This window comes from Eulemur rufifrons, chromosome 20, assembly GCF_041146395.1.
Source record: "Eulemur rufifrons isolate Redbay chromosome 20, OSU_ERuf_1, whole genome shotgun sequence".
NCBI lineage: Eukaryota > Metazoa > Chordata > Mammalia > Primates > Lemuridae > Eulemur > Eulemur rufifrons.
Window position 1 is genome coordinate 15,638,253 of NC_091002.1, and position 25,300 is coordinate 15,663,552.

The 25,300-nt window shown below is 48.8% G+C and overlaps 1 protein-coding gene across 2 annotated transcripts; it reads left to right on the top strand.

The window, feature by feature from the left end:
• The first annotated feature begins 13,165 nt into the window (after positions 1-13,165).
• On the top strand, positions 13,166-18,821 carry FITM2 (fat storage inducing transmembrane protein 2). Of its 2 annotated transcripts, XM_069495619.1 has the most exons (3): positions 13,166-13,379; positions 15,470-15,821; positions 18,415-18,821. In XM_069495619.1, the coding sequence occupies exons 1-3, from the start codon at positions 13,207-13,209 to the stop codon at positions 18,445-18,447; spliced, it is 558 nt and encodes a 185-aa protein (XP_069351720.1). In that variant the 5' UTR covers positions 13,166-13,206; the 3' UTR covers positions 18,448-18,821. The 2 variants fall into 2 exon arrangements, with proteins under 2 accessions (XP_069351720.1, XP_069351719.1); XM_069495618.1 differs by having other exon boundaries at positions 15,470-18,821.
• The last annotated feature ends 6,479 nt before the right edge of the window (positions 18,822-25,300 follow it).

Consider the following 25,300-nt stretch of genomic DNA (forward strand, 5'->3'; position numbering starts at 1 on the left):
ATTCCACTGCCTCACTAACTGGGTGTTGGGCAAGTTACTCAACCACTTTGTGCTTCATCTGTAAAACGGGAGAAATAATGGTACCTGCCTCATAGCCCTGTCACGAGGACGAAATGAGTTAACATTTGTGGAGCGCTGAGAACAGTGGCTGATGTGCAGCATGTGCTCTGTAAGTGTGTGTGTGTGTGTGTGTGTGCACGTATGTACTTGTGTGAGTATGGATGCGCTTGTGTATTTTGTGTGTGTGAGTACGCTTACATGCGTGTGTGTATGAGTGTCCGTGTGTCACACGTGTGTGTCCAGGTGCATGTGTGAGTATGCAGATGTCTGGACTTGTGTAGCTGGTAAAGCCCTGTTGGTGTCCGAGTTGCTGGACTTCTGGGTTAAGACGGGATTCAGTTTTCTTCTCTTTGTTACTTGTATTCCCCACAAATAGCAAGAATTACTTTTGTCCTAGGAGAGGGTAGACTTACAGCAAGAAAGGTGTCAGATACAAAAACACAAGTCGTAGCTTTGCAATCTGCAGACTCCTCTTCTAGCGACCTCTGAGAATGCCCAGGCCGAGCGCAGGCTGGGCCGAGGTGGGGCGGGCAGGCTGGCCTGGCAGCTGGCGGCGCACCGCTGGGGGCCGGGATTGGGTTTCCCAAGCCGGGTCCTCCCCAGACACATGGAATTCCTGCCCCAGGCAGCCGCCCAGCCCCAAGCCCAGCAGCCCAGACAGTGCTGGCTGCCAAAGCACACACCTTCCTGCAGTAGCGGCTTCCAGAGCCCAGGCGGCTCACTGCTGGGTGCTAGCGGAAGGCAGGAGGGCAGAGCGCTGAGGGGTGGCAGCTGCAGTTCCTGACCCCTACAGGGCTTTCCCACAGTGCCAGGAGGACAAGAAAGACTGGCTCAGGGTAGCCCCATTTCTGCCTCCAGGACGCTGGGTGTCCTGAGGCAAGTCTCTAGCCTTCTCTGGGCTTTGAACACTCACTGGAGAAACTGAACTTAGAGCCTTTCTGACTGTGGCAGGCTGGGCTCCTCTGCAGCTCAGGGAGACCGACACAAATAGCCTTGGCCCTTAGGAACCCAGAGTGTGAACAGTCGTGCGCCTCTCTCCAAACCACTTTACACGGATGACCTCATTTAACCTTCAGAGCAACCCTATTCTTACCACCAAACCCATTTTTATATACATGGAGAAGTGGAGACACACAGAAGTGAGGCATTTGCCCGGGGGTCACCCATCCAGTGGGTGGCAGGAGTGGGATGTGCGCCCCGACGCTGCGTCTCCACAGAGACAGACATCGGGGAAGGCCCCGCAGTCCGGCCACACGGACAAAACCACCGTCTCCTCCCTGACACGCCCACACACCCAGGGTAGCAAACACACGGCAACGCCCCTGGCCACTCCGCCTGGGGGGACGCTCTCCGCTGTCCTCATCCTCGCTGAAGAAGGCTGTTCCCAGTTTCATGCTGGCAGTTTCCAGCAGGTAAAAATGTTAAGGGGTGGGGGCAGGAAATAATTAGGGCCCAAATAAATGCCCTGGGCATTTTCTCACCTTGGGCCAAGCATATCTCAGTTGGGGGCAGGGTGAGTTTTACCCCACTGGATTCAGCAACTGCCCCATCCTCACCCCTACTGGAATTCTCTCGGGACTCTGGCAGGGAAGGAGACATTCTTCCAGAGAGTAGTAGGATTTGAGGCGGCGTAGCCTGGCTCTGGATCCAGACAGCCCGGGTGCCAGGGCCTAGCTCCATGGCTTGCTAGCCGTGCGACTGTCAGCAAGTTCCTTAAGCTTTCTGTGCTTCAGTTTCCTCATCTGTAAAGTGGGGCTCCTTCATGGCATGGTTGTGGGAATTAAATGAATTAGTACATCTGAAGACACTTGACACAGTGCCCGGCACAGAGCAGGCAGGTAATAAAGCAGCCAAAAAATAAATAATAATAGCTAATAATGATAACAGCCAACATTTATGCAGCACATACTAGATGTCAGGCACTAAATGCTTTATGGACATGATCTCGTGTAAGCCTCATCCCAGCTTCATGGGTTGGGTAGCATGATCTGCATTCTATAGACGAGGAAGTAGGAACTCAGAGAGGTTAAGTAACTTCCCCAAGTTCACACAGCTAGTACCAGGGGAAACTGGATTCCAAGGCCAGGTCTCTCTGACTCGTACCCAGGGATCTTCTCTCCCAGTGAAGTTGTTTCTAAGAAGAAACTATAGGTCAGGAGCCTGGTGCTTGAGAGAGGGGACTGCGAAAGCTGGAAGGCCCTCGCTTAGGGATCACGTAAGTCACCTTCCCATTTGCCAGTTCAGGAAAGAGGTTCAGAGAGGTTCAGTGACTTGTCCAAGGTCACACAGGAATTGGTGGACTCAGGATTGCAACTCAGACCTATGTTCCTCCAAATCCAAGCAGGAGGAAGAGGGAGGGAACCGAAGAGAGGGGGGCACCTGTGAAAAACAGCGGTGAGGATCCAGGCTGTGCGAAACGCTTCACAAGTGCTCCAGCTTCTTCAAAACATAAACTGTAAGGCAACAAAAGGACGGAAGGGTCATCAGTGGAGACGTAAAAGCCATACATTCGGGTGATAAAACTATAAGGAAACACAAGGAAATACTATAAAACTCAGGCTGTGATTTGGGTGGGGCATTAGGGGGGCTTCTATTTCTTGGTCTGGCTGGTAATTACAGGTGGTTCACCTCGTAATAACCTGGTAGGTCCCAGGCTAGTTTTATGTGACTTTCTATATTTGCATTTTATTTTAAAATGAAAAGACCTTTTAAAAAATACTACCAGGCCAGGCAGTGGCTCACACCTGTAATGCTAGCACTCTGGGAGGCCAAAGTGGGAGGATTGCTTGAGGCCAGGAGAGCAGCCTGAGCAAGAGTGAGACCTCGTCTCTACAAAAAATAGAAAAATTAGCCAAGTGTGGTGGCACATGCCTGTAGTCCCAGCTGAGGACTAGAAGATCACTTGAGCCCAGGAGTTTGAGTTTGTAGTGAGCTATGATGATGCCACTACACTCTCCTGGGCGACAGAGCAAGATCCTGTCTCAAAAAAAAAAAAATCAGTAGTAATTGATCCAGTGACACTTTCCATCTGTTACTGCCTTAACCACATAGGAAGACTTTAATCTTCTTTTAACGGTTGAGGACACTGAAGTTCAAAGAGGGAGGCAACTCGTCCAAAGTCACAGAGCAAATAAATCTGGGAGCCGGGACTTGCCCCCCACAGCTGATGTGTCACCACAGCACAGTGGTGGCTGAGCTGTTGGTAGCAGTCCCTGACCCAGCAAGGGGGCTTGCAAAGGCCTCACGACAGATTCAGAGAAGGCAATGCTGCAGAAAATGAATCACATCCAGAACCACCTCTGAGCCCCAGGCTCTGTCTCCTGCTCTCCCTGCACCCAGACAGCAGTGCCACCTCCTCTGCAGATCACCTAGAAGGAGACGGGTGGTCTAGGGGGCAAGGAGCAGAGCTGTGGTGTCAGATCGCTCTGAGGGACCCGGGATGAGCTCTGAGCCTCAGTCTCCTGATCCGTGAAATGGGAACAGTGAATAGGTGCTACTTTCTTTGGCTATTATGAAAAATTCAGTGAGATATGGAAAGTTTTTTAGCATATAAGGCAAAATTTGTTCAATATTAGCTATTCACCTCCCCAAAAAGAAACACTGTGTCATTCGAAGATGCTCAAGAACAGGCAAAACTAACTTAGGGTAATGAAGGTCAGAACAGTGGCTATTTTGGGGATACTGACTCAGAGGGGGCAGGAGGCAGCTCCTACTGGGGTGCTGTGTGTGTTTCATAGCTTCACCTGGGCGGGGATTACATGGGTGACTTTTACCTATGTAAAAATTCATCTAGTTGTACACTTAAGACTTGGGGACTTAAGTTATACCACGATAAAAAATTTTAGAGTTATATATGGTAAAAAAAAAATCTTTGTTTAATTTAAAAGACTTCTTTCAACACAGTATAAAATTAAATTAATAAATTTCCTTTCCTACGTAAGGAAAAACACACACATCAACAGAAATATCCCTTTCTTGTCCTCCCAAGACACACTTTCTACCCAATACACATAAATACCCTCCCCAATATACTCATGAACCTCCCCCAACACTGTACACACATAGCTAAGGACTCCGACACCAACATAAATAGAAGTCACCGTTTAGGCTGGGCGTGGTGGTGGCTCACGCCTGTAATCCTAGAGCTCTGGGAGGCCGAGGCGGGAGGATCGTTTGAGGTTAGGAGTTCCAGACCAGCCTCAGCAAGAGTGAGACCCCTGTCTCTAGTAAAAATAGAAAGAAATTAGCTGGACAACTGAAAATAGAAAAAATTAGGCGGGCATGGTGGCACACACCTGTAGTCCCAGCTACTTGGAAGGCTGAGGCAGTAGGATCGCTTGAGCCCAGGAGTTTGAGGTTGCTGTGAGCTAGGCTGACGCCACGGCACTCTAGCCCAGGCAACAGAGTAAGACCCTGTCTAAAAAAAAAAAACAAAGATCAGAAGTCACCGTTTAATAGAGCAGACGCACCACGCTCCCCCTCAACCCCGCAGCACACTCATCTTTAAATACAGATGCTTTTCCACTCTGGGTGCGCGGAAGCACACCCCACCTGCAAACACACGGAGACACACACGCACCAAACCCACGGACCTAACTGGATGGGCAGATTCTCCAGCCAAACAGGTGTGCATGGGGGTCTTGGCCCCACCACTTCCTCACCATCACAACTTCAACTCACAAGCCTCAGTCCCCTGTCTGTAAAATGGGCCCAATAAGGTCTTCTCTCACAAAATAAAACGAAACAAAAAAGAACATAAACAAATAAGCTCTTTGAGGGAAGGAGCTATGTCTAATTTGTCTCTGTATCCTCAGTGGCTCACATCACGTCATTATTAGTAAACTTACGTGTGTCATCAGTTCACCCCAGATTCATCTATAGATTCAGTATAATCTCAATCAAAATTCCAACACGGTTTCTGAAGGAAGTTGGAAAGCTGATCCTAAATTTCATGTAGGAGAGCTACAGCCCAAGAATTTTCAAAACATTTCATTAGTCATGTCAGTAATAGGTGAGCACGAAGCAGAAAACAGAAAAGTAAGTGGAGGTCAGCTGAGCGAAAGGGACGGCTGGCCACCACGGGGAGCCGGGACACGCAAGACGAGGCCAGGAAGCCCCACGCACAGACTCCGAGGCTGGAGGGAATTGGGCTCATTTGAAGAACTACGGAAGATCAGCTTAGGGAGGACCCAGAGGGTAAAGAGAGTGTAAGAGGTGAATGGAAGCCTGGCGTGGTGGCTCAGGCCTGTCATCCAGGTATTCACTCCGGAGGCCGAGGCGGGAGGACGGCTTGAGCCCAGGCATTCAAGACCAGCGGGCAACATAGCACGACTCCTGTAAGAGAATGGAGAGGAGGATGGAGAGATGGGCACGGAAGTAAAGAGAAGCCAGTTCTTGCAGAGCTGGAGGCCTCGGATGCTTTGCCCTGGGCCCAGTCCTGGCATCCTATTGGGGGATGGAGGGTAGGGGTGGGAGGGAGGTGGGGAGAGTGGATCACAGCTTAGTCCTCCAGGGAAAGGGGGCACCTGTCCCAGTCCAACTTCCTAGGAGCTGATTTCTCACAGACCCCCCCAGAACCCTGAAACCAGGGAGAGTGTCCCAGGTGTCCCTGCCCATCCTCCCCTCCACTAAGGATGCTGAGCAGGGTGTTCTCCCGGACTGAGCCAGGGAGCGCACCCGCCTGAGCATTAGAGAGGACTAGTCCCCTCTAAAAACTGAGGGGGACCTGGAAGGTGGGCCAGCGCCATTTCAGAGGCAGAGCCACCTCCCACCCCGGGGTGCCAGAGGGGTGGGGTTGGCAGAGGGGACGGCGAGGGCTGGCCTGGCGCGGTTAACCACGAGGGGGCGCCCGGCAGTCCCGGGGCGAAGCCCGTGCCCTCCGAGTACTGGAAAATCCTCGCCCAGGTCCAGCCGGGACAGCTGCACCCACAGCTGGAGCCGCTGAATTTGCTGTGTCGCCGCCCGCGCAGCTGGAGCCAAAAAGCCTCCCAGCCGGCGGCCGGGCTCCCCACAGCCCTGAGCAGAGTGGGAGCGCAGGCCCCGCGGCCACCTCTGGGCCGGACCCTAAGAATTCAGCAGGGCGGGTGCCTGAGAACTGAGCCAGCCTTCCCGTCTGTTAAATGGGGACGGTGACACCTTGCCTGGCCTATCTCACACCCTATTATGAGCAGTCAGAGACGAGCATCTTTAGTTTAGAGGTGGCCATTTATTGTGCACCTACTGTATACCAGACACAAATGAAATAAGATTTCCCATACTTACCCAGGCAACGAAGTTACCATATCGTTCTCATTGTTCAGGCGAGGAAACAGAGGTGAAGAGACTTGCTCTAGGGTGTGCAGGTAATAAATACTGAGTCTACACTTGAACCCGCGTCTGGCTGACTGTGTTCTCAACCAATGTACTACGTGGCCTCTAAACCTTGCCAACTGTGACCTGGCAAACTGTGCAAAGTGCTATGGCCATGCCAGTCTTTACTATCAGAAGGCAGGTGAGGTCTGAGTGGCACCTCCAGACCCGGCGGGGGGGGGGGGCAGTGAGCCGTAGTGGTCAAGTGCTTTGGGGCACGCCGACCTTAGTTTGAATTCTGGCTCTACAGGATTGCTAGCTGTGTGACCTTATGTACGTTTCTTGGTCTCTCTGGGCCTCAGTGTTTCCATCTGTAGAATGGAGTAGTAACAGTACGTGCACACCTACCCCACGGGGTTGTTGTGAGAAGGGTGAGTCAAAGACACTTAAGCATTTAGCACAGTGCTTGGCACTTAGCTAAGGCTCAGTAAAATAAGTGGCTCTTCCTAAAACCTAGCATTTTATTCCCACTCTGATGCTCTTCGTTTTTGTTTTTATTGTGAAATACAACAAACATACAAGATTTTAAAGATATAAATGTATAGCTTAATGAGTATTTTTAGAGCAAACGCCTATGGTCTACCCCCCAGGGAATGAACTAGAACATTGCACCGCTGGCTGGGCGAGGTGGCTCACACCTGTAATCCTAGCACTCTGGGAGGCTGAGGCGGGTGGATCGCTCGAGGTCAGGAGTTCGAGACCAGCCTGAGCAAGAGCGAGACCCCGTCTCTACTAAAAATAGAAAGAAATTATCTGGCCAACTGAAATATATATAGAGAAAAAATTAGCCAGGCATGGTGGCACATGGCTGGCTGTAGTCCCAGCTACTCGGGAGGCTGAGGCAGAAGGATTGCTTGAGCCCAGGAGTGTGAGGTTGCTGTGAGCTGGGCTGACGCCACGGCACTGTAGCCTGGGCAACAGAGTAAGACTCTGTCTCAAAAAAAAAAAAAAAAAAAAAAGAACATTGCACCACTGAAACCCCTGGATCCCAGTGCCCTCCCTCCACCCTATGGGTAACTGCCATCCCGACACGGGGATACTCATTGATTTTCTTTCTAGTTTTGCCAGTGCTCTTTCAGGCAACAAAAGCTCCCCCTCCTCCCAGGCCTTGGCCCTGTGACTTTCTAAAATAGGAGAGACCCGGGTCTGCAGTAGACAGTGGCCAGAGAAGGGAGCAGGAGGGGCTTCAAGGCTGCTGGGGTGCGTAGGGTCCCAGAAACCCCTCCTGCCACCTGCCCTGCAGCCTGCAGATGAGCAAAGCCAGATCCCTGCCCTCAGCTCCAGCCCTGCTGACCCTGTGCTCAAACGGGCCCTTTGAGGGAAGCCTGGGGTTGTGTGTGATTCAGGGCGCAGCCAGTGGATACAAGCCCCTCCCAGTTAGACAGCCAGGCAGCCTGGCCTCTGGCAGACACCAGCTTTGCTCAGCTGCCTCATCCCAGGGAGTGACTAGTCGTCCCCTCGGGCCAGAAGGAGAGGCAGCCAGAGGTTAATAATGGGGGAGGCATTGCAGGGGAGAGCTCAGAAGGAAGGAATTGGTTCTGGGGCTGAATCCTGCTCACTGGCCAGTAGCTGTGGACAAAGAGGGCTGCCCGCTGGGAGAGTTGCTGGGCTGTCTATCCCCCAGCCCAACCTGCTGTGAATTATTTCATGCACACTAGCCAAGAAAAGGCACCTGCTGGTTGCTCTTCCTGGAATGTTCCCACTGTTGCTCTGGCCAATCCTTCAGATCTCTGCTTAGACAGAAATCATCTCTTCCAAGAACTCTTTGCTGACCCTTCCTTGGCCCTGCGGGGCCTCTTTCCTGTGGCCCCAAGCATCCTTTGCTTAACCCAGCATCATTTTATTGCAACATTTTTCAGACTTTTATGGACCAGGAAATCCCTTTCACACAGATGTATAATCTTACAAACTCCTTAAGATTAAAAAAATAATAATAATATTATAATTGTGATTTTCTGTTGTTTCTCTTCTGTTTATAAAAAAGCAATTTAAATTCAAAAATAATTTCCTTTAGAGCTTTGTGTTAATAATGATTCTTTAATTTATTCAACAACAACAAAACATTTCTGTGAATGCTTCATAGGTGCCAGACAGAGTTCTAGACACTTGGGATGTATCAGTGAGCAACACAGTGTTCCCTACCCCCTGTAGCTGACATTCTAGGGAAGACAGAAAATAAGCTATGTTGCCAGGCTGGGCAACATAGCAAGATCTCATCTCTAAGAAAAATTTCAAAATTAGCTGGGTGTGGTGGCACATGCTTATAGTCCCAGCTACTCAGGAGGCTGAGGCAGGAGGATCTCTTGAGCCCAGGAGATTGAGGTTGCTGTGAGCTATGATGACACCACTGCATTCTAGCCTGGGCAACAGATAGACACTGTGTCTCAAAAAACTAAAATAAAAAAAAGCTTAATCTCTAAAAATTCACCTTATAAGGTTTAAATTTTTAAAATCAGATTATCATAATTTTAACCTTTGCTCAAAATTTTATATTTTAGGTTTCTTAGAATCAGATTTTACAGAAGCAAGTAACTTCATGTTTACTACAGAAAGGAACTATAACCAAAAATATATCTGCCTCAAAAAAGTCACATTTTCTTTTTGAATGCTAAATGTAATTTCATAAGCAAACCCCATATATATGTCACTTTTCCCCCAAGAGTTTGGAGATTATAGAATTTGTCTTGAAATCTGAGTCTCTCTTATGCAAATAAATACTTTTTGAATTTTTTGAAAGTCACTTTTACTTGTCTTTTCATTTTGATGGCAGTTGCTCTCTGTGTTGCTCAGGCTGGTCTTGACCTCCTGGCCCGAAGTGATGCTCCCGCCTCAGCCTCTGAAAGTGCTAGGGTTGCAGGTGTGAGCCACCATGCCTGGAGGAGAGATTTAGTTTAAAGTGCTGCTATTTTGTTAAACTTTTCTTTTTATGCATATCTGCAACTGACTCTTCTTTAATGAATATGGCTCACCAATATTGCAAACCTAAATTTTACTTCCATGTTGCATATGGTGATATTCTAATTCTATCATTCCGTCTTCATTTATTAGCTGAGACATTTCTATAAAAAGAAACTCACCTACTCTCCGGTTACTCAGTGGTTCAGTTCACATAGAAAAGGCAGGAAAATGCTTGATTCTTTCCTTTTATTTATTATCAATAGTTTTCAAAATAATGCGTTGGTTCTTCCAAAAGTGGCCATTAGTTTTTTAAGTACCATTATGAACCCATGGATTTAAACATATTTGTTTAATGTTCCATCTATTGCAGTTATTATTTACGCTCAAAGTGCCCCATCTTCAGCCTGTGGGAAGGCTTCCCACGAATTCCTGTGTTCTCCTGATCTTAGCAGTCTTTGAGAGCTTATGGTTACTGTTAAAAGAAAAACTTTAGACAAAATAAATGTAATAGAGTTTATTTGAACAAAGAATGATTCATGAAATAGGCAGCACTCAAAACCAAAAGAGGTTCAGAGAGCTACACTCTACTAGCAGTGTGAACAGCAAGCTTTTATAGGCTGAACGCAAAAGCAAAGTAGAGAAATTACCTGTCTGGCCACAGGCAGGTGTTTGCCTTATTTGGGTATGGTGTGATGGGAAGTCCCTAGTTATATAACCACTTGGGTGGTTGGCTATTTAGGATTGACTGAGGCTGTTTTTGTTTTATTTTGTTTCTATGTCCATTACAAGAAACACCTCCAAGTTAAGTTTCGGTTTGCTTGCATAAGAGCTCTGGGTACAGTGACAACCTCAGGCTAATAGCCTCCTTCTTACTCGCTTTAACACTTGCTACTTTCTGGTTTGACAAGAGGATTCAGGCTCATCTTATATATTCTGTCTCAAACCTGGGAAACTATGTTTTTAAAGGGTGATAAATCTGCAGTTATTAAGGAAACTCATCTAAAACATTAGAGGCTTCAACATCTAGCCCAATGCTTAGTGCAGAGTTAAGTTGTTAATAAATGTTAGCTGATTGCATAAATTAATGATTATCACTTTCACTACATTTTAAATATCGTGAGGTCAGAGACCATATACTTCTTTTTAAAATAATTTTATTGTAGGCTGGGTGCTGTGGCTCATGCCTGTAATCCTAGGACTTTGGGAGGCCGAGGCTGGCGGATCATTTGAACTCAGGAGTTCGAGACCAGCCTGAGCAAGAGCAAGACCCCTGTTTCTACTAAAAATAGAAAGAAATTATATGGACAACTAAAAAATATATATACATAAAAAACTTAGCCAGGCATGGTGGCGCATGCCTGTAGTCGCAGCTACTCAGGAAGCTGAGCCAGTAGGATCACTTGAGCCCAGGAGTTTGAGGTTGCTGTGAGCTAGGCTGATGCCACAGCACTCTAGCCCGGACAACAGAGTGAGACTCTGTCTCAAAAAAAAAAAAAAAAAAAAAATCAAAAATCTACAGGTGTGAAGCTGCATAGTTTCAAATGAAACCAACTCATTTCCTTTTTACAGAAATACGAATCCTGAAACTTTCAGGAGGTACATTTGTGATTGTACCTTCAGGTGATATCTTGTGTTTCTGTTCCCAGCAGTCTTCTTTCCCCCTTCCTTAGGTTGGGGATCAGGATCTTGATTTCCACTGGGGGAACCACCCAGCCAATAGGGAAGTGCAGCTGGCACTCAAACCCAGCCTCCCTGCTCTTAACTGCCAAGCTGTTTCCTACAGAAAATAATAATATTAATAACTGAGCACCTGCTGACCTTCAGATGCTAGAGGTGGTGTCAGATACTATTTACAAGCTGCCTTCACAAATAACGCTTTTCTGGCTGTATAGTTTTTATTCCCAATCGTGAAAAGCCAAATTGAAATAATTATCCCTCTATTTTCTTTCTAAAACCTAGCTTTTGGAAAGCCCAGAGACATCTTGCTTCATAAGAACTCTGATCAGATAAATGTAATTTACAGATATGAAGATAATCTTAAAGTGATTTTAAGGAATTACTTTTCTGTTCATCAATTTATTGATTCTCTGCACAAGACTTTAAACATCAGTCCATCACAGGCATAAATCAGACAAGTGTTCCCCAAAGTGTGGCAGCCATCCCTCGTAGAGGGATATGAGATTATTTTAGGTGGCCAGCAATGACCACTATTTTGATAGAAATGTTTTCTTTGTAATACAAGAAATATAACTGGCACACAGAATCCATGATTTCATGGGTAATTTTGCTTGGGAGGCTATTCAGTGAGTATATGTTATAAACGTGTGTTGTTTAAAGACAGATACAGTATTAAATAAATAATAGAATTGGTGGACTTAGCCAAGAGTAGTTAAGGTGGCTGTAATGGGTTAAATGATGACCTCTAAAAATATTTGTCCAAATCCTAACCCCTGGTACCTGGGAATGTGACCTTATTTGGAAATAGTCTTTGTAGATATAAGTAAATTCAAGATCTCAAAATAAGATTATCCTGGAGTTAGGGTGTGCCCTAAATCCAATGACCAGTATCCTCATAACAGGCGAGAAGACAGCCACACAGAGACCCAGAGGGGAGACAGCCAAGATGGGGGCAGAGACTGGCGTTGTGCAGCTACAAGCCAAGGAATGCCGGGATTGCTGGCAGTCACCAGAGGCCGGGAGGGAAGCATGGAAAGGTTCTCCCGCAGAGCCTCCAGAAGGAACCAACCAGGCAGACACCTTGATTCTGGACTTCTGGCTTCCAGAACCGTGAGAGAACAAGTTTCTGATGTTTTAAATCGAGTTTATGGTACTTTGCTATGGCTGCCACAGGAAACTAATACAGGAGCAAAGGAGTAAGTCAAGGTTGGGAAATGCTCGATTAGGCATTACACTGAGTCACCGACACGACACCCTCAAGTGATCTCCATTAACCCTCTCCATCCACCGTTTGCATTCAATATACATAGCTGTTTTAAAAGTGAAAATAAATTTAACAGTTTAAATTTACATTTAATAACTTTTTTTTTTTTTTTTTTTTTTTGAGACAGAGTCTCACTCTGTTGCCCAGGCTAGAGTGAGTGCCGTGGCATCAGCCTAGCTCACAGCAACCTCAAACTCCTGAGCTCAAGGGATCCTCCTGTCTCAGCCTCCCGAGTAGCTGGGACTACAGGCATGCGCCACCATGCCCGGCTAATTTTTTCTATATATATTTTTAGCTGTCCATATAATTTCTTTCTATTTTTAGTAGAGATGGGGTCTCGCTCTTGCTCAGGCTGGTCTCGAACTTCTGAGCTCAAACGATCCGCCCACCTCGGCCTCCCAGAGTGCTAGGATTACAGGCGTGAGCCACCGCGCCCGGCCAGATTTAATAACTTTTTAATGAAATTTCATCTCATGTCGCTATACCTGAACCAACATCATCAACCCCTGCTTGGGAAGGGCTGATCTCCTCTTGTCACCCGCACTTTACAGATGAGAAAACTGAGGCTCAGATGGAGGCAGTGTCTCCAAGTCTCCAGGAGAGACTAAATGATGCTGTGACCGCTGCTGCAGTTCCTATAGGGCTGCATTTATTCTCCCCCAACCTCCAGCAAACACTCCCACAAGAGCCAGACGCAGGGGGCTATCTGGACCCTGCAGTACCCGGAGGGCGTCGCCAGGGGGCGGGGCAGGAGCAGCGAGAGGGGAGTTCGGAGACGAGCACACTGCAGAGGCCGCCAGTGGCCACGAGGGGGAGCGCGTGGGAGCCCAGCGAGGGGTGGGGCCCGCGGGCGGCGCGCATGCGCTCAAATGGAGACGGCGGCGCCAGCCCGGGCGAAGGGTGAGACGGTGGCCGAGAGAGAGGGCACGGAACGCGGACGGTGGCCTACGAGGTCGGGTATGGAGCACCTGGAGCGCTGCGCGTGGTTCCTCCGGGGGACGCTGGTGCGGGCGGCCGTGCGGCGCTACCTGCCGTGGGCGCTGGTGGCCTCCATGCTGGGGGGCTCCCTCCTCAAGGAGCTCTCGCCGCTGCCCGAAAGCTACCTGAGCAACAAACGCAACGTCCTCAACGTGTGAGTGCACCCGGGTCCTCTCCGTCCCCGCCAAAGCCGGCCGCTGCCGCCTCGTCCAGGGAAGCCGGGGGCTGGCTGCAGTGGTGGACGAGTCATTGGAAGGGAAGTCCTCCGAGTCGTGACAGCAGCATCTGCACGCGACTGAGAGACCCCGGAATAGCTAGTGTCACTAGCAGTTCGTGTTTGCAGACCCAGATAGGATAGCCTGAGCTAGGCTGGGCAGGCAGTGAGGAGCAGGGTTGTGTGTACGTCTGTGTTTGTATGTAGGAATGTGGGGTGGGGTGGGGTGGGGTGGGGAGATGAACCAGCCTAGTCGCTGCTGCCCCGACCCCCACTTCCCCTTGGAGTTAGGAGTTGGCCCCTGTCCTATTTGGGAGATGCCACCTCCCTGCTGCTTGCCTGTGTAAGATCCCCCCCAGCTTGTGAGGGAATCCCAGCACGATCTGTGAAAGATTCCCGCCCCCCCCCCCCACTTTGAGAGCCTTGCCCCAACTTGTGACAGAGTCCCTCTCCCAGATACTCGCAGAGGAATGGGACCTGCAGTCTGTGACCTTTCCCCTGCATCTCCTTGGTCCTTGGCCCTTCTCAGCCACCCAGAGTGCATGGCAGTGGCCCAGAAAAGCAATCCCAGCTGGGCTCTTTGAGATGTCTCCTTAATTACACCCACCCACTCCTTTTCGTTTTCTTTCTCTCTTCTCTCTCTCTCTTTTTTTTTTTTTTTTTGAAAAAAACCTCTTGGATTGTAAGTTCATTGCATAAAAACACAGTTGCGGTAATATAGGGAAACTCTGAAAGATAAAACTGCTCCTTGATGTAAGCCTAATTTTTCCGCAGAATTAGCATCTCCGGCATCTTCTGAAAGTCAGCCCAACTTTGGTTATCTACTAAACTCTTGGTTTCTCTCCCAGGCAGCTTCATCAAATGTCTGGTGGGTCTCGGCTCTGGCAGTATTTTCCTCATCGGTCCCAGTGAAGGTGTTAGTGACAGGCACTTGGGCAGTGCCTGAGTGACTGTTGGAACCTGGGAAAGAGTCCTTCTGTCCCTGGCCCACGTTCCTTCCTCACCCACCCTGAGAGGCTGGGCTAAAAATAGATGATGATAGTGGTCGTAGCCCCAAGTCTTGGGTGGAATGTTTACTGCAGCTGGTCCCTAGGTCAGCCACCCTTCGTGAGCGCAGGAGGCAGACAAGGCAGCTGCTGCCATATCTGGCCTGGGTGAGCCAGGACCCAGGCAGCCTGGCAGGCAAGTCTGTTGTTTGGGGGTAGCCATGGAGTGGGGCGTTTCGTTTCAAGCCTCTGTGCTAATGGAAAGGAACTAGTAGATCACTGGATCTGGAAGGGGTCTTAAAAATCATTTGGTTCCCCCAAGCTCTATTTAACTGCTAAGGAAACCGAGGTCTGAAGAGGTGTAGTAACAAGTTAAGTCAGAGTCAGGATTTGAAGCCAAATCTTTTGGCTGGAAGTAAAGCTCTTTGTTCCAAGGCCATTTCTGCCATTTAGGAAAGAACCGTGGTAATGGTAGAAAAAGCATGGGCTTTGGGGCTGGCCAAACCATGGTTTAATCTACGCCTGTTGGTTGTATGAGCGTGACCCTGGGTAAGGTACTGAAGTGTTCCGAGCCTCAGATTCCTTGTCTTTGAAATGGGACAATGATACCTTCCTCCCAGGGTAATTGTGAGTGTTCTAATGGGAAGGCGAATGTGTGTGAAAGCTTGTGACATTTAGTGGGTGCTTTCCTGAGTAAATAACATAGTGCTTAAGACCACAGACCATGGATTAGAATCCTAGCTCCACCACATACCGCCTCCACTTTGAACATGACACTTCTCTGGGCCTCAGTTTTCTTATCTGTAAAATGGGGATAGTAACTGTACCTACTTCGTAGAGTCGTTTAAGGATTAGATAGTTAATACATTTAAAGTACTTAGTAAGTGAAGGGAAGTGAATGAAGAATGTGATAGTTGTTATGATCTATAGCTTTGATCGAGTTTTCTCACTTTCCCTCCCTCGGCAGGTTAGACACCTGAGTCATGGCATTGTTTCTCCTCTGCCGGGTTCCATGTCTTCACTTCCACTTTCCTCTTCTGCCAGGTATTTTGTCAAACTGGCCTGGGCCTGGACATTCTGTCTCCTCCTGCCCTTCATTGCCCTCACCAACTACCACCTGACAGGCAAGGCTGGCCTGGTCCTGCGGCGGCTGAGCACCCTGCTCGTGGGCACGGTCATCTGGTATGTCTGCACATCCCTCTTCTCCAACATTGAGCACTACACGGGCAGCTGCTACCACTCGCCGGCCCTGGAGGGCATCAGAAAGGAGTACCAGAGCAAGCAGCAGTGCCACCGGGAAGGAGGCTTTTGGCACGGCTTTGACATCTCAGGCCACTCCTTCCTGCTGACCTTCTGTGCCCTCATGATTGTGGAGGAGATGTCCGTGCTGCACGAGGTAAAGACAGACCAAAGCCACTACCTCCACACTGCCATCACCAGCCTGGTGGTCGCCCTGGGCTTCCTGACTTGCGTTTGGGTGTTGATGTTTCTGTGCACAGCCGTTTATTTCCACAACTTGTCCCAGAAAGTGTTTGGCACCTTTTTTGGTTTGCTGAGCTGGTATGGCACATACGGGTTTTGGTATCTGAAATCCTTTTCCCCAGGACTTCCTCCCCAGAGCTCCAGTTTGAATTCGAAGCAAGACAGTTACAAGAAATAAAAGAGAAACAAAAGAGGGTACAGCAGGATAGTGGCTGGTATATTTTTCATTTTTTTTTTGCTTAGTTATTTGGCTAAATTATCGATCCTACTTCAGAGGGGAAGCTTCCCAGATAGTCTGGGTGGGCGGTGGTGGAGTCTGGGGAGTGACTTCAGTCCTCAGGCTATTCTTGGCGATGTCACCTGTGTCACAGTCACCACCGTTCCCAGTCAGGCACGTTTTGTCCCTGCGAAGGCTTGACCTTAATCTGGAACACCCCTTTTGTCCTTAGAGGGGAGAGCTAGGCTCAGCGAAAGGACAGGATCAGGAAAGCCCCGTTGTGTGGCCGAGGGGGAGGCAGAAGCCTTAGAACTCTGCTGCCGTCTCCCTGACTCTAGTTGCCTTTTGATTTTAATGGCTGCAAATGCTGTTATTCAACGGCATTTCCCTCTGGCCAATTTTGTATTAGCATTTATTTCTGGCAGGGTTCTTTATAAAACACCCAATGCCTGAAAGACACTCTCTTGTTGTTGTATTTGTTTCATTCGTGGAATGTTTTAGATCTGTAGCAACTGGCTCGTGGTAAGCCACCAAAACAGGCCCGTTGAACTGCAGGGCCTCTGCAACCAGTATTGGATGCTTCTTATGGAGTGAACAGTGACATTTTCTGTCTGTGTTGTCTGTTATTGTATGTTGGGTTTTGGAGCAATAAGGTGATCTTTTTTTTTCTTCTATTTTGAGTGAATACTTTGTAGTTTTAATGACAACTATGGCATTTGCTCTTTGTTGACAAAACTCCTGAAAATAACTGACAACTCCAGTGCTGCACTTCGGCACACGTAGATTGTTTTGAGGGGTTTTTTTTTTTTGAACACTAATTTACTTTTTATAAACCGACCTCTGGGCTTATAGTATTAAATTCCACCTCATGGGGCTGTTTTCTGTGTTAAGAATAAAACCAGAGAGCAGGCATTTTTAATAAAAACCTGATGAATTTTAAGCTGAGTCAAAGTAGTTTTGCAAAATGCGTATTTCCACTGAAACTTTCCTGACCACAGAGCAGTGATACAGGCCGAACGGTGTCTCGGGGTCACGTGCTGGGTGCATTGATCACTCCGCTGTGGCCCAGAGCATTTTTACCTTGTGGACGAGATTATGGTAATTCAGAAGTGAAGGATTATAAAATGCCTCCCTCTGATGGCAAAAAGCCAACCTGTTTGCAAAATCCTTATTAGATGGTGGCATGACTTTGGCCCCGCCCTCCTTTTACTTGCGTCACCAACCAAACCAAATCTGGGCCTGCTCATGTGGCCTTGAAATCAGTCGACCTTTTCTTTCCCCTTTGCACATGCCTCAGTTTCCCACCTTGTCACTCTGTGGCCTCCACTGTGAGAGTGTTGGGAAGGGTTAGAAATCCTGTCACCTCCCTCCCACAAAGGCACAGTTCCACACTCTGTGATGGGACAGCCCCTCTCCTCTCCCCAGCCGTCTCCTTAGGCCTTTCAAACAGAGCCCCTTTGCTGCTTGGGTTCATTCTTAAAGCCACTTTGATGCTCCTCTCCCCAGTCAAGCCTGGTGATAGCATTACTGATAAGCACGGACTCAAGCTTAGGTTGTTAGGAGTTTGAAGGTAACTTTTCAGGGTACTTTTATTAATATAAAGATATATTTAAAATATTTTGTATCCAATTGAGCAGGTTAACTTTATCAATCAAAACATGAGGCATGATACGTCGTACCCAAAAGGGACAGAAACACAGGCAGTGAGATGGCAGAGGTGTCCCCATGGTGCTTTGGAAGCATTGGCAAGATGTGATGGGTCCAGTGAGGGAGGATTTTTTGCCACCTGGAGTTTTCATCCATCATCCAGGGGCGGGAGTCAGGGTGGACAGATAGCAGGGGTTTGCTGAAGGAATTGAAATCTCTCCTAAGTTTCATGTTCAGCACCAAAAGGCAATAGGCACAGGGTGACTCCGGAAGTTCTCTGTCACACTTAAATCCCCAGACATTCTTCTCATGTGGGTCTGACTCAGGCTCAGCCCTGAACTCGCGCTACGTGGAAAGTGTCGATTGCCCAGCGTCCTGCTCGTGCCCAGCGCCCTTGTCTGTTCCTGGGAGCACGCTCTCTGTCCCTGCGTGAGACAGCGTGGCATAAGGGGGAGACTCTGGGCTCAGGCAGACGTGAGATGTGGGTTCTTGGCACCCCTCCTGGTACCTGTATGACCATGGAAAACCTCATTTTCCTCATCTGTAAAGTGGGGATCATTCTGTGAAGATCAAGGACGATGCGTGTGAAATGCCCAGCGTACATGCCTAGCAGGTGATAACCACTCCGCCTCTTTTTTTATAGACTGAGACCTTTAGAACTTTCTGGCTTCTCTAGAGAAGGCAGAGAAACAAACATCTTCTGGGTGCCATCTGGAGTCTGGGTCTCCCGGTGTACAAAACAATAGTCTTGCATCGATTGTTTTGCAAAGTGTTGCGCCCGGTGCTGAACGAGAGACTTTGGGGGACCTGTGATCACAGAATACGGCCGTGCTGCTTTCGCCTCTCCTCGTTGAGGCTCGTTCACCGAAGCCTCATTTTCCACGTGCATCTGTCATAGTCTGGGTACCAGATTGTATTTAGAGAATGGCTCTTGCCACCGTTATATACACACAGATCGTGTGTGTAAACAAGCACATTAAAGTAAACTGGAGATAATGAAATCCCACATTCCAGCATTTCGTGTGTTCCTTTCTAATACGGCTTAAGGAAGTCCAGAGCCCAGTAAACCCCAGCCCACTTCGTGAAAGTCGGTAATTCTTTCCGAAGTTACTCGTCGTCTATAGGGTATTTCGTGGCTGTAGCTATTCCTCTTTTTCCCCGTAAGTCCTGTAAAATAAGTATATGTTCAGTTATATATTTCTTTTTTTTTTTGAGACAGAGTCTCGCTCTGTTACCCGGGCTAGAGTGCCGTGGCGTTAGCCTAGCTCACAGCAACCTCAAACTCCTGGGCTCAAGCGATCCTCCTGCCTCAGCCTCCTGAGTAGCTGGGACTACAGGCATGCGCCACCATGCCCGGCTAATTTTTCTATATATATTTTTAGCTGTCCCGTATAATTTCTTTCTATTTTTTTAGTAGAGACGGGGTCTCGCTCTTGCTCAGGCTGGTCTCAAACTCCTCAGCTCAAACAATCCTCCTGCTTCGGCCTCTCCGAGTGCTAGGATTACAGGCATGAGCTACCGCGCCCGGCCTCAGTTATATTTCTTAGCTTGACTTACTCCTTCCCTCCATGCCACTGTCGTATCTTCCAGTACTGAGGTTAGATCAGCGTGACGTGGGAGCCGTCCTCTTGGCAGAAGGAGCAGAGGCAGACCTCATGGAAGGAGCACTGAGTGAGGTCATCTTTGCAAGTGCTGGGTAGCCCTGGAGGCCTTTATGCACCCGGGAGCTTCTCGTGCCTTTTGGTACCCACTCATTTGCCAGCCTGACCTGCTTGGCACCTCCAGGCAGTGTCTGTCAAAAGCTCCACGGCGGCAAGATTAGAATTTCCTCGCACTGCAGAAATTCCCTGTTCAGATTCCTTGGGCAGCAACAAATCCTCCTTGAGCTCACACTGGGAGCCAGCAGCTGGGTAGAATGATAACCGCCCCCTTTCACAGAGTTTGTGGTCCAAAGTCCACCCCTTTGTAGCTTAAACCATGTGCTGGGGTCGCAAAGATGAATTTGGTACATCTGTGCATTTGAGGAACTTTTACGCTTGTGCAGAAGCACCAGTTCCACCATCAAGTGTTCTGAGTGCCGGGGCAAGGTCAGGGCCTGGGAACGCAGAGCAGGAACAACCAGCTGCCCTGGAGAACTGGGGAATATTTTCACAGAAGGTCACAGTTCTCTTGGGTCTTGAAGGATGAGGAGTTCAAGCAGCTGGGCAGAGAGGGGCATCCAGGGCAGTGGGGACAGCACACGCAAAGGCACACGGAAATGTTACCACGACTTTTATCCAGACGTCCCTTTTTAAGAAACCTAGTTTTCCCGTCATTTTCAAAAGCAACTGAGATTGGAGGAAAGACAGACTTAAAGGACTATCAGTGGAGATCAAAGATGCTTCCTGCTAATGCCCCAGTGTTGAGAGGTGGGACCTTTAAGAGGTGATTAGGTCACGAGGGCTCTGCCCTTATGAATAGTGTCATTATTGTGGGAGTGACTTTGTTATCGTGGGAATGGTGTCCTTGTAAAGGATGAGTTCATCACCCTCCCACCCCCTGCCCGACCCCCTCGAAATCTTTTGCCCTTTTCCCTTCTGCGATGAGGTGACGCAAGAAGGCCCTCGCCAGACCCAGCCCCTTGATTTTGGACTTCCCAGCCTCCCAAACTGTAAGAAATAAATCTGTGCTTTTTACATTACCCAGTCTGCAGTCTTCTGTTATAGCAACACAAAACAGACCAAGATGGTAAAACACTAAAACACTCAGCTGGAGGTTAGAATACCTGGCTTTGAGCTGGGTTCTCACGCTCCTTTTTCTACTGTTCTGTGTGACTTGGAACTAGTCACTCAGCATCTCTTGGTCTCAGTTTTCTCATCCAATAAGTGATGGGGGTGGACTGGATAATCTCACCAGCTCTTCTAATTTTCTCTATTCTGTTTCTCCTCTGCTTGAGGAAAAGTTCTTCCCAAGCTGGTTTATGGCTTCTTTATTTTCAAAACAACACGAGAAGAAACTCCGCTCACTCAGAGTTGAGGTGACAGCTGGTTTCCCAGCGAGTGATGGGGGGACAGACCTCTGGGTGCACTTGATCACCTCCCTGCCTCCTTTTTCTCTGCGTCAACACCCTAATGTTGTTCAGACCTGATCACGTGGGTCCACATGGGTTCACATGGGCTTGCTAGACACAGCTGAACCTGATTCCCAGAGGGCCAAACTGCCGAGGTCTTTAAAAAAGTCTCCAAAATCAAAACATTTTTGATAGCTGTCAAGAAGGTAGGTCCTGTTAAGAGAAACCCTGTACGGTTTAGACACCCTTAGAAATTGTCCCAGAAACCTCTGATACAGTCTCGGGGGCGTTTTAAAGTTGAACACATACTGTACAGGAAAGGAAACAGGTGTTCTTGTACCTTAAGGGAAGTGGGGTGGTAAATTGGCACCACCTGTTTAGATGGTGCCCTAGGAGTGCAAACTTAAAATGCACAGACCCAACAATTTCAGTCTGGGGATTAGGGCTTTGGAAATGCTTAAGGATGTGGGCAAAGATTTTATTACTGCTGTTAAATTGTCAAGAACCCAAATGCCAGTTAAATAAATTATAACTCTGTATGAGTAACATAATATGGTCACTATAAAGAATAAGTGATGTTATGTCTAGCATGGAGGCATGGAGACCTGGGCTGATGTTGACTGCAGCTCAGAGCTGTGTCTTTGACCACGTCAGCTCTCTGAGCCTGTGTTTCTGAAGTGTGAGGTTGGGTTCATGGTGGCTCACCTCATGCCCCATTCCTGGCCCCAACCGTTGAGGAGCACCAAGTGTATCAGGCTCCATGCTGGGCACCGGGGATGCAGCATTAATTTGGGGAGGCACAGACCTGCTTTCAGTGGGTTTGCAATCTAGCTGGGCATGAAACCAGTGACCAGTGTGCTGAGCGTCAAAAGCAGACTGTTCCCCCAACCCACCCTGACATTGTCACAGCCCAGGCAGAGATGATTTATAGAAAGGATTTAGAAAAGTAAAGGAGTGAGGAGTTACCAGGGACTGCCTGAGTTCAAATCCTGGCTCTGCCACACCCACTGGCTGCGTGACTTTGAACAAGTTCCTTAACTTCTCTGGGCCTCAGTTTCCTCATCTGTAAGACAGGTGATAAGTACCTACCTCACAGGGTTGTGAGGATTAAATGAATTAATACTTGTGCTCAGAACAATACCTGGGGCTGGGAGGCCCCCTGTGAATGTCTTTCAAGTGGACAGTAATCCCTACTGTGCCACCAGTGCCATAGCACACTTTACAGTCAGGAAGAAGAAACCCCGTACATGTGACTTTCATGTTTTGATTGACTCACAGGTAGTCAAAAGTTACGGTTAATGAACATGGAAGGCCGGGTCCCAGGGCTCTGCTGTGGGAATGGAGCCTGCAGTCTGCTTTCAGGGTTAACTAGGTGAAGGGGGAGAGGAGAGAGCTGTTTTACAGGAGAGCTGAAAGGAAAGGACACATTGTATACGTGGTGCCCTTTTAGCAGAAGGTAAAGGAGGTCCCCTTCCTGTTTGAGGTGCCCTCTGCTCCAAGATAAGCCAAGAGCTACCTGGCCTGGTTCTCAGCCTGCTTATCTTGGGGGACCAGGCCAGGGGTCCTTATCACAGCCACTTGCCCTGTCTTCTTTGCCAGGATGTGGCTGCCCAGGACATGTGCCTCGGAGGTGTCTGAGTGTCTGGGAGGTGAGTGGGTGGGGAGCCTGGGAGCCACCCCTGTTTAGCATCTTAATTTCCAAGCAAAGTTATTCAGGCCCTGCCCAAACAAACCACTGCAGCCCATTTCCCGCCCCATCCTTCCAGCCCTGCCTGCTTTTGCCTGCATTTCCCGAGCACGCTGCATGCCTGGCACCCTGCCAGGCTGCTGGGGACCGTGCAGGGAGAATGGATAGGGTGTAAATTGACACTCTTCTGGAGTTATTAGAAGCATTGGACCCACAGCCAAGCAGACTGCATTCAAATCCTCAGCTGTGTGATTCCAGGCAAATCACCTGGTCTCTCTGAGCTTGTTGCTCAACTATGAAATGAAGGTAATACTTTCTGCCTCACTAGTGTTTGATTGGCTTAATGAAGTCATGGATTGGAAAATACAAGCTTTAAAATGTCAGGCCCCTGTGAGGGCTGCTTATTATTGAAGAGAGAGATTTCTGCCTAATGAATGTCTCTCTCAGAAGCCTATGCACTATAGCTCCTAAATGTCCCCAATAACCCTGTAATGACTTAGTGTCATCAATGTAATTTTTAAAAAGCAACAATGAATGAAATTAATAACTAGCATTTGTTCTTGATTTTTTAATTTGGTGCCTGACATTTTTTACTGTATTTTCTCACCTGTAGTTCCCAAGAACCTAGACCACAGAGAAAATGGTAAGGGCTTTGGCTTCTAACACATCTGGCTTCGTATCCCAGCCCTGCCGCCGTATCCGTAGCTCTTGCTGTAATAATGTTTTGTAACGCACCACCCCAGAACTCGCTGGCTTATGACAAATGCTCCCGGGTCAGGGGCAGCTCTGCTGCCAGGGGCTGGCCTCCGCTGGTGAGCGCTGCTTCTGGCTGCAGGGCCACTGTGCTTGGCTCCTGGCCACGAGCTGGGCTCAGCTCTGCTCTGCTTGTCCGTTCTGGTGCCCAGATTAAAAGGACAGCACCCACATGGGGCCATGCTCTTCTCATGATCACCGGGGCGCCCACGCCTTAGCCACACCACATGGCACATTTAAAGCTTCTGCTCCTGTCACAGCCTTCCACTAACATTCCACAGGCCCAAGAAGGTCCCACGGACAAGCCCAGTATCGACTGGGTAGGGAATAAACCGCCCGCGGTGGGAGGTGCAGCCGAGTTTCAGGTCAAAGGCTGTGAATGTATAATCCTGTTGGGGAGGACCAATAAGCCAATTTACTGCTTATACCTTGGGTGCTTGAACTCTCTGAACCTCAGTTTCCTCATCACTGAAACCTAAAAACCTATGCTTCTCAGGGTTATGAATAACTCATGTAAATTTCCTAGCGCGTAGTTAGTATTCACTGGATGGTAGCTATTTTATCAGCTCCATTTCAGAGATGAGAAAACTAAGGCAGTGTGGGCCCAGGTTGCCAGAGAAGGACCAAAGAGGTCTCTGGAGATAGGCTGTGACCTGGGCAATCGAGTCTGTGACTTTGGCAGTGAGGAACCAGTGAGCTGAAGAAAATACGCCCCTTAGCACCTCTTACTGTCCTCCCCAACTGGAATCCTTCTGTGCGTGTTGGAGAGACCGTCCTTCCAGTGCAGACTTTGGGGGCTCCCGCTGTCACAGTCCGGGCAGTGTTGTCCATCTTCCTGACTACTGAACTCGGATGACGCCCCCGCCCTCTCCACCTCTGCACCCCCGATGGCTCCTCATAGAGGCTCGGCAGCTGATGGATTCTGCGTAAGGATGGACGCTTCCTGTCCCCCACCCTGGATCTTCTTCATGATATTCTGAGAGAAAGAATGGGCCCAGGGGCAGGACTCTCGGCTCTAGCTCTCCCACAGTGGGTCCTATTTAATGAGTCTGGCCCAGCATAGGTGCTCCAGGAGTGTTTGTGAATCCCTCCTCGTCCTGCCAGGATTCCGGAGCCCAGGATAACACTACCCTTCTCCTCCTGCTGCGGCAAGTAGAAGAGACTGACACCCGGCATCCTCCCCAGCTCTAGTCCTTGCCCCGCCCCCAACAGTCATCTCTGCCTTCTTTCCAGAAGTGAATGATCAAAATATCTGTCGGAGAGTCAAGGGAGCCTGTGCTCAGATCTGACTCTGCCCTGACTTCGTGTGTGACCTTGGGTGAGTTACTTCACCTGAACCTCAATTTCTTCATCTGAAAGAGAATGTGTAACGCTCTCTGTCCTTCCCACATCTTAGGGTGGGCTTAAGGGTCAAATGCATGGGCGGACACTAGGAAGCACTGTGGTAATTGCACTAGGCTGGCTTCCTCAGAAGCAGACTCTGAGATGGGATTTCACTTAGGGGGTTTATTGAGAAGTGCCCTTGGAAACCTCACTTGCAAGGGAGCGAGAGAAGCAGACGGGGCAGAGAGAGAAGTTGAGCCATGGTGCAGTTGCTGCAGAACCCCATGGGGAGCTCTGGGCCCGGGCTGACCCTTCAGAGATGATGTCCTAAATTGAGGCAAGAGGGCAGAGCTCTCTCTCCCTGTGTGTCACTGGATGCAAGCCACCCTCGGGGAATGCAGTAACTTTGAGTGAGGCAGCTCCCTTCAGCTGAGACAATGCCCGAGAGCGACTCAGCTGTGAGCTGTCGGCAGCCAACGCTCCCAGCAGCTGGGGAGACAAGGCCCTCCGTGCTGGAGGGGCACATGGTGACACACCCCAGTATCCATTACAGCAATAGTACTAACAGCCCATGCAATGTAATAATAACCATAATAATAAAACCCTATCACAAATGTACAGCACTTGGTAGTTAATAAAGTAATTTCATAATCATCATCTCAGCAGTTCCTCAAAGCAATCTTCTCAGGTAAATAGGGGGTGAAATTTTTTTTACTT

What these genes read in the sequence shown, in the direction of transcription:
- FITM2 (XM_069495618.1), top strand. Translation starts at nt 13,207, where the DNA reads ATGGAGCACCTGGAGCGCTGCGCGTGGTTCCTCCGGGGGACGCTGGTG. An exon ending in AAACGCAACGTCCTCAACGT is followed by an intron (nt 13,380 to 15,469) that starts GTGAGTGCACCC and finishes CTCTTCTGCCAG; the next exon opens with GTATTTTGTCAAACTGGCCT.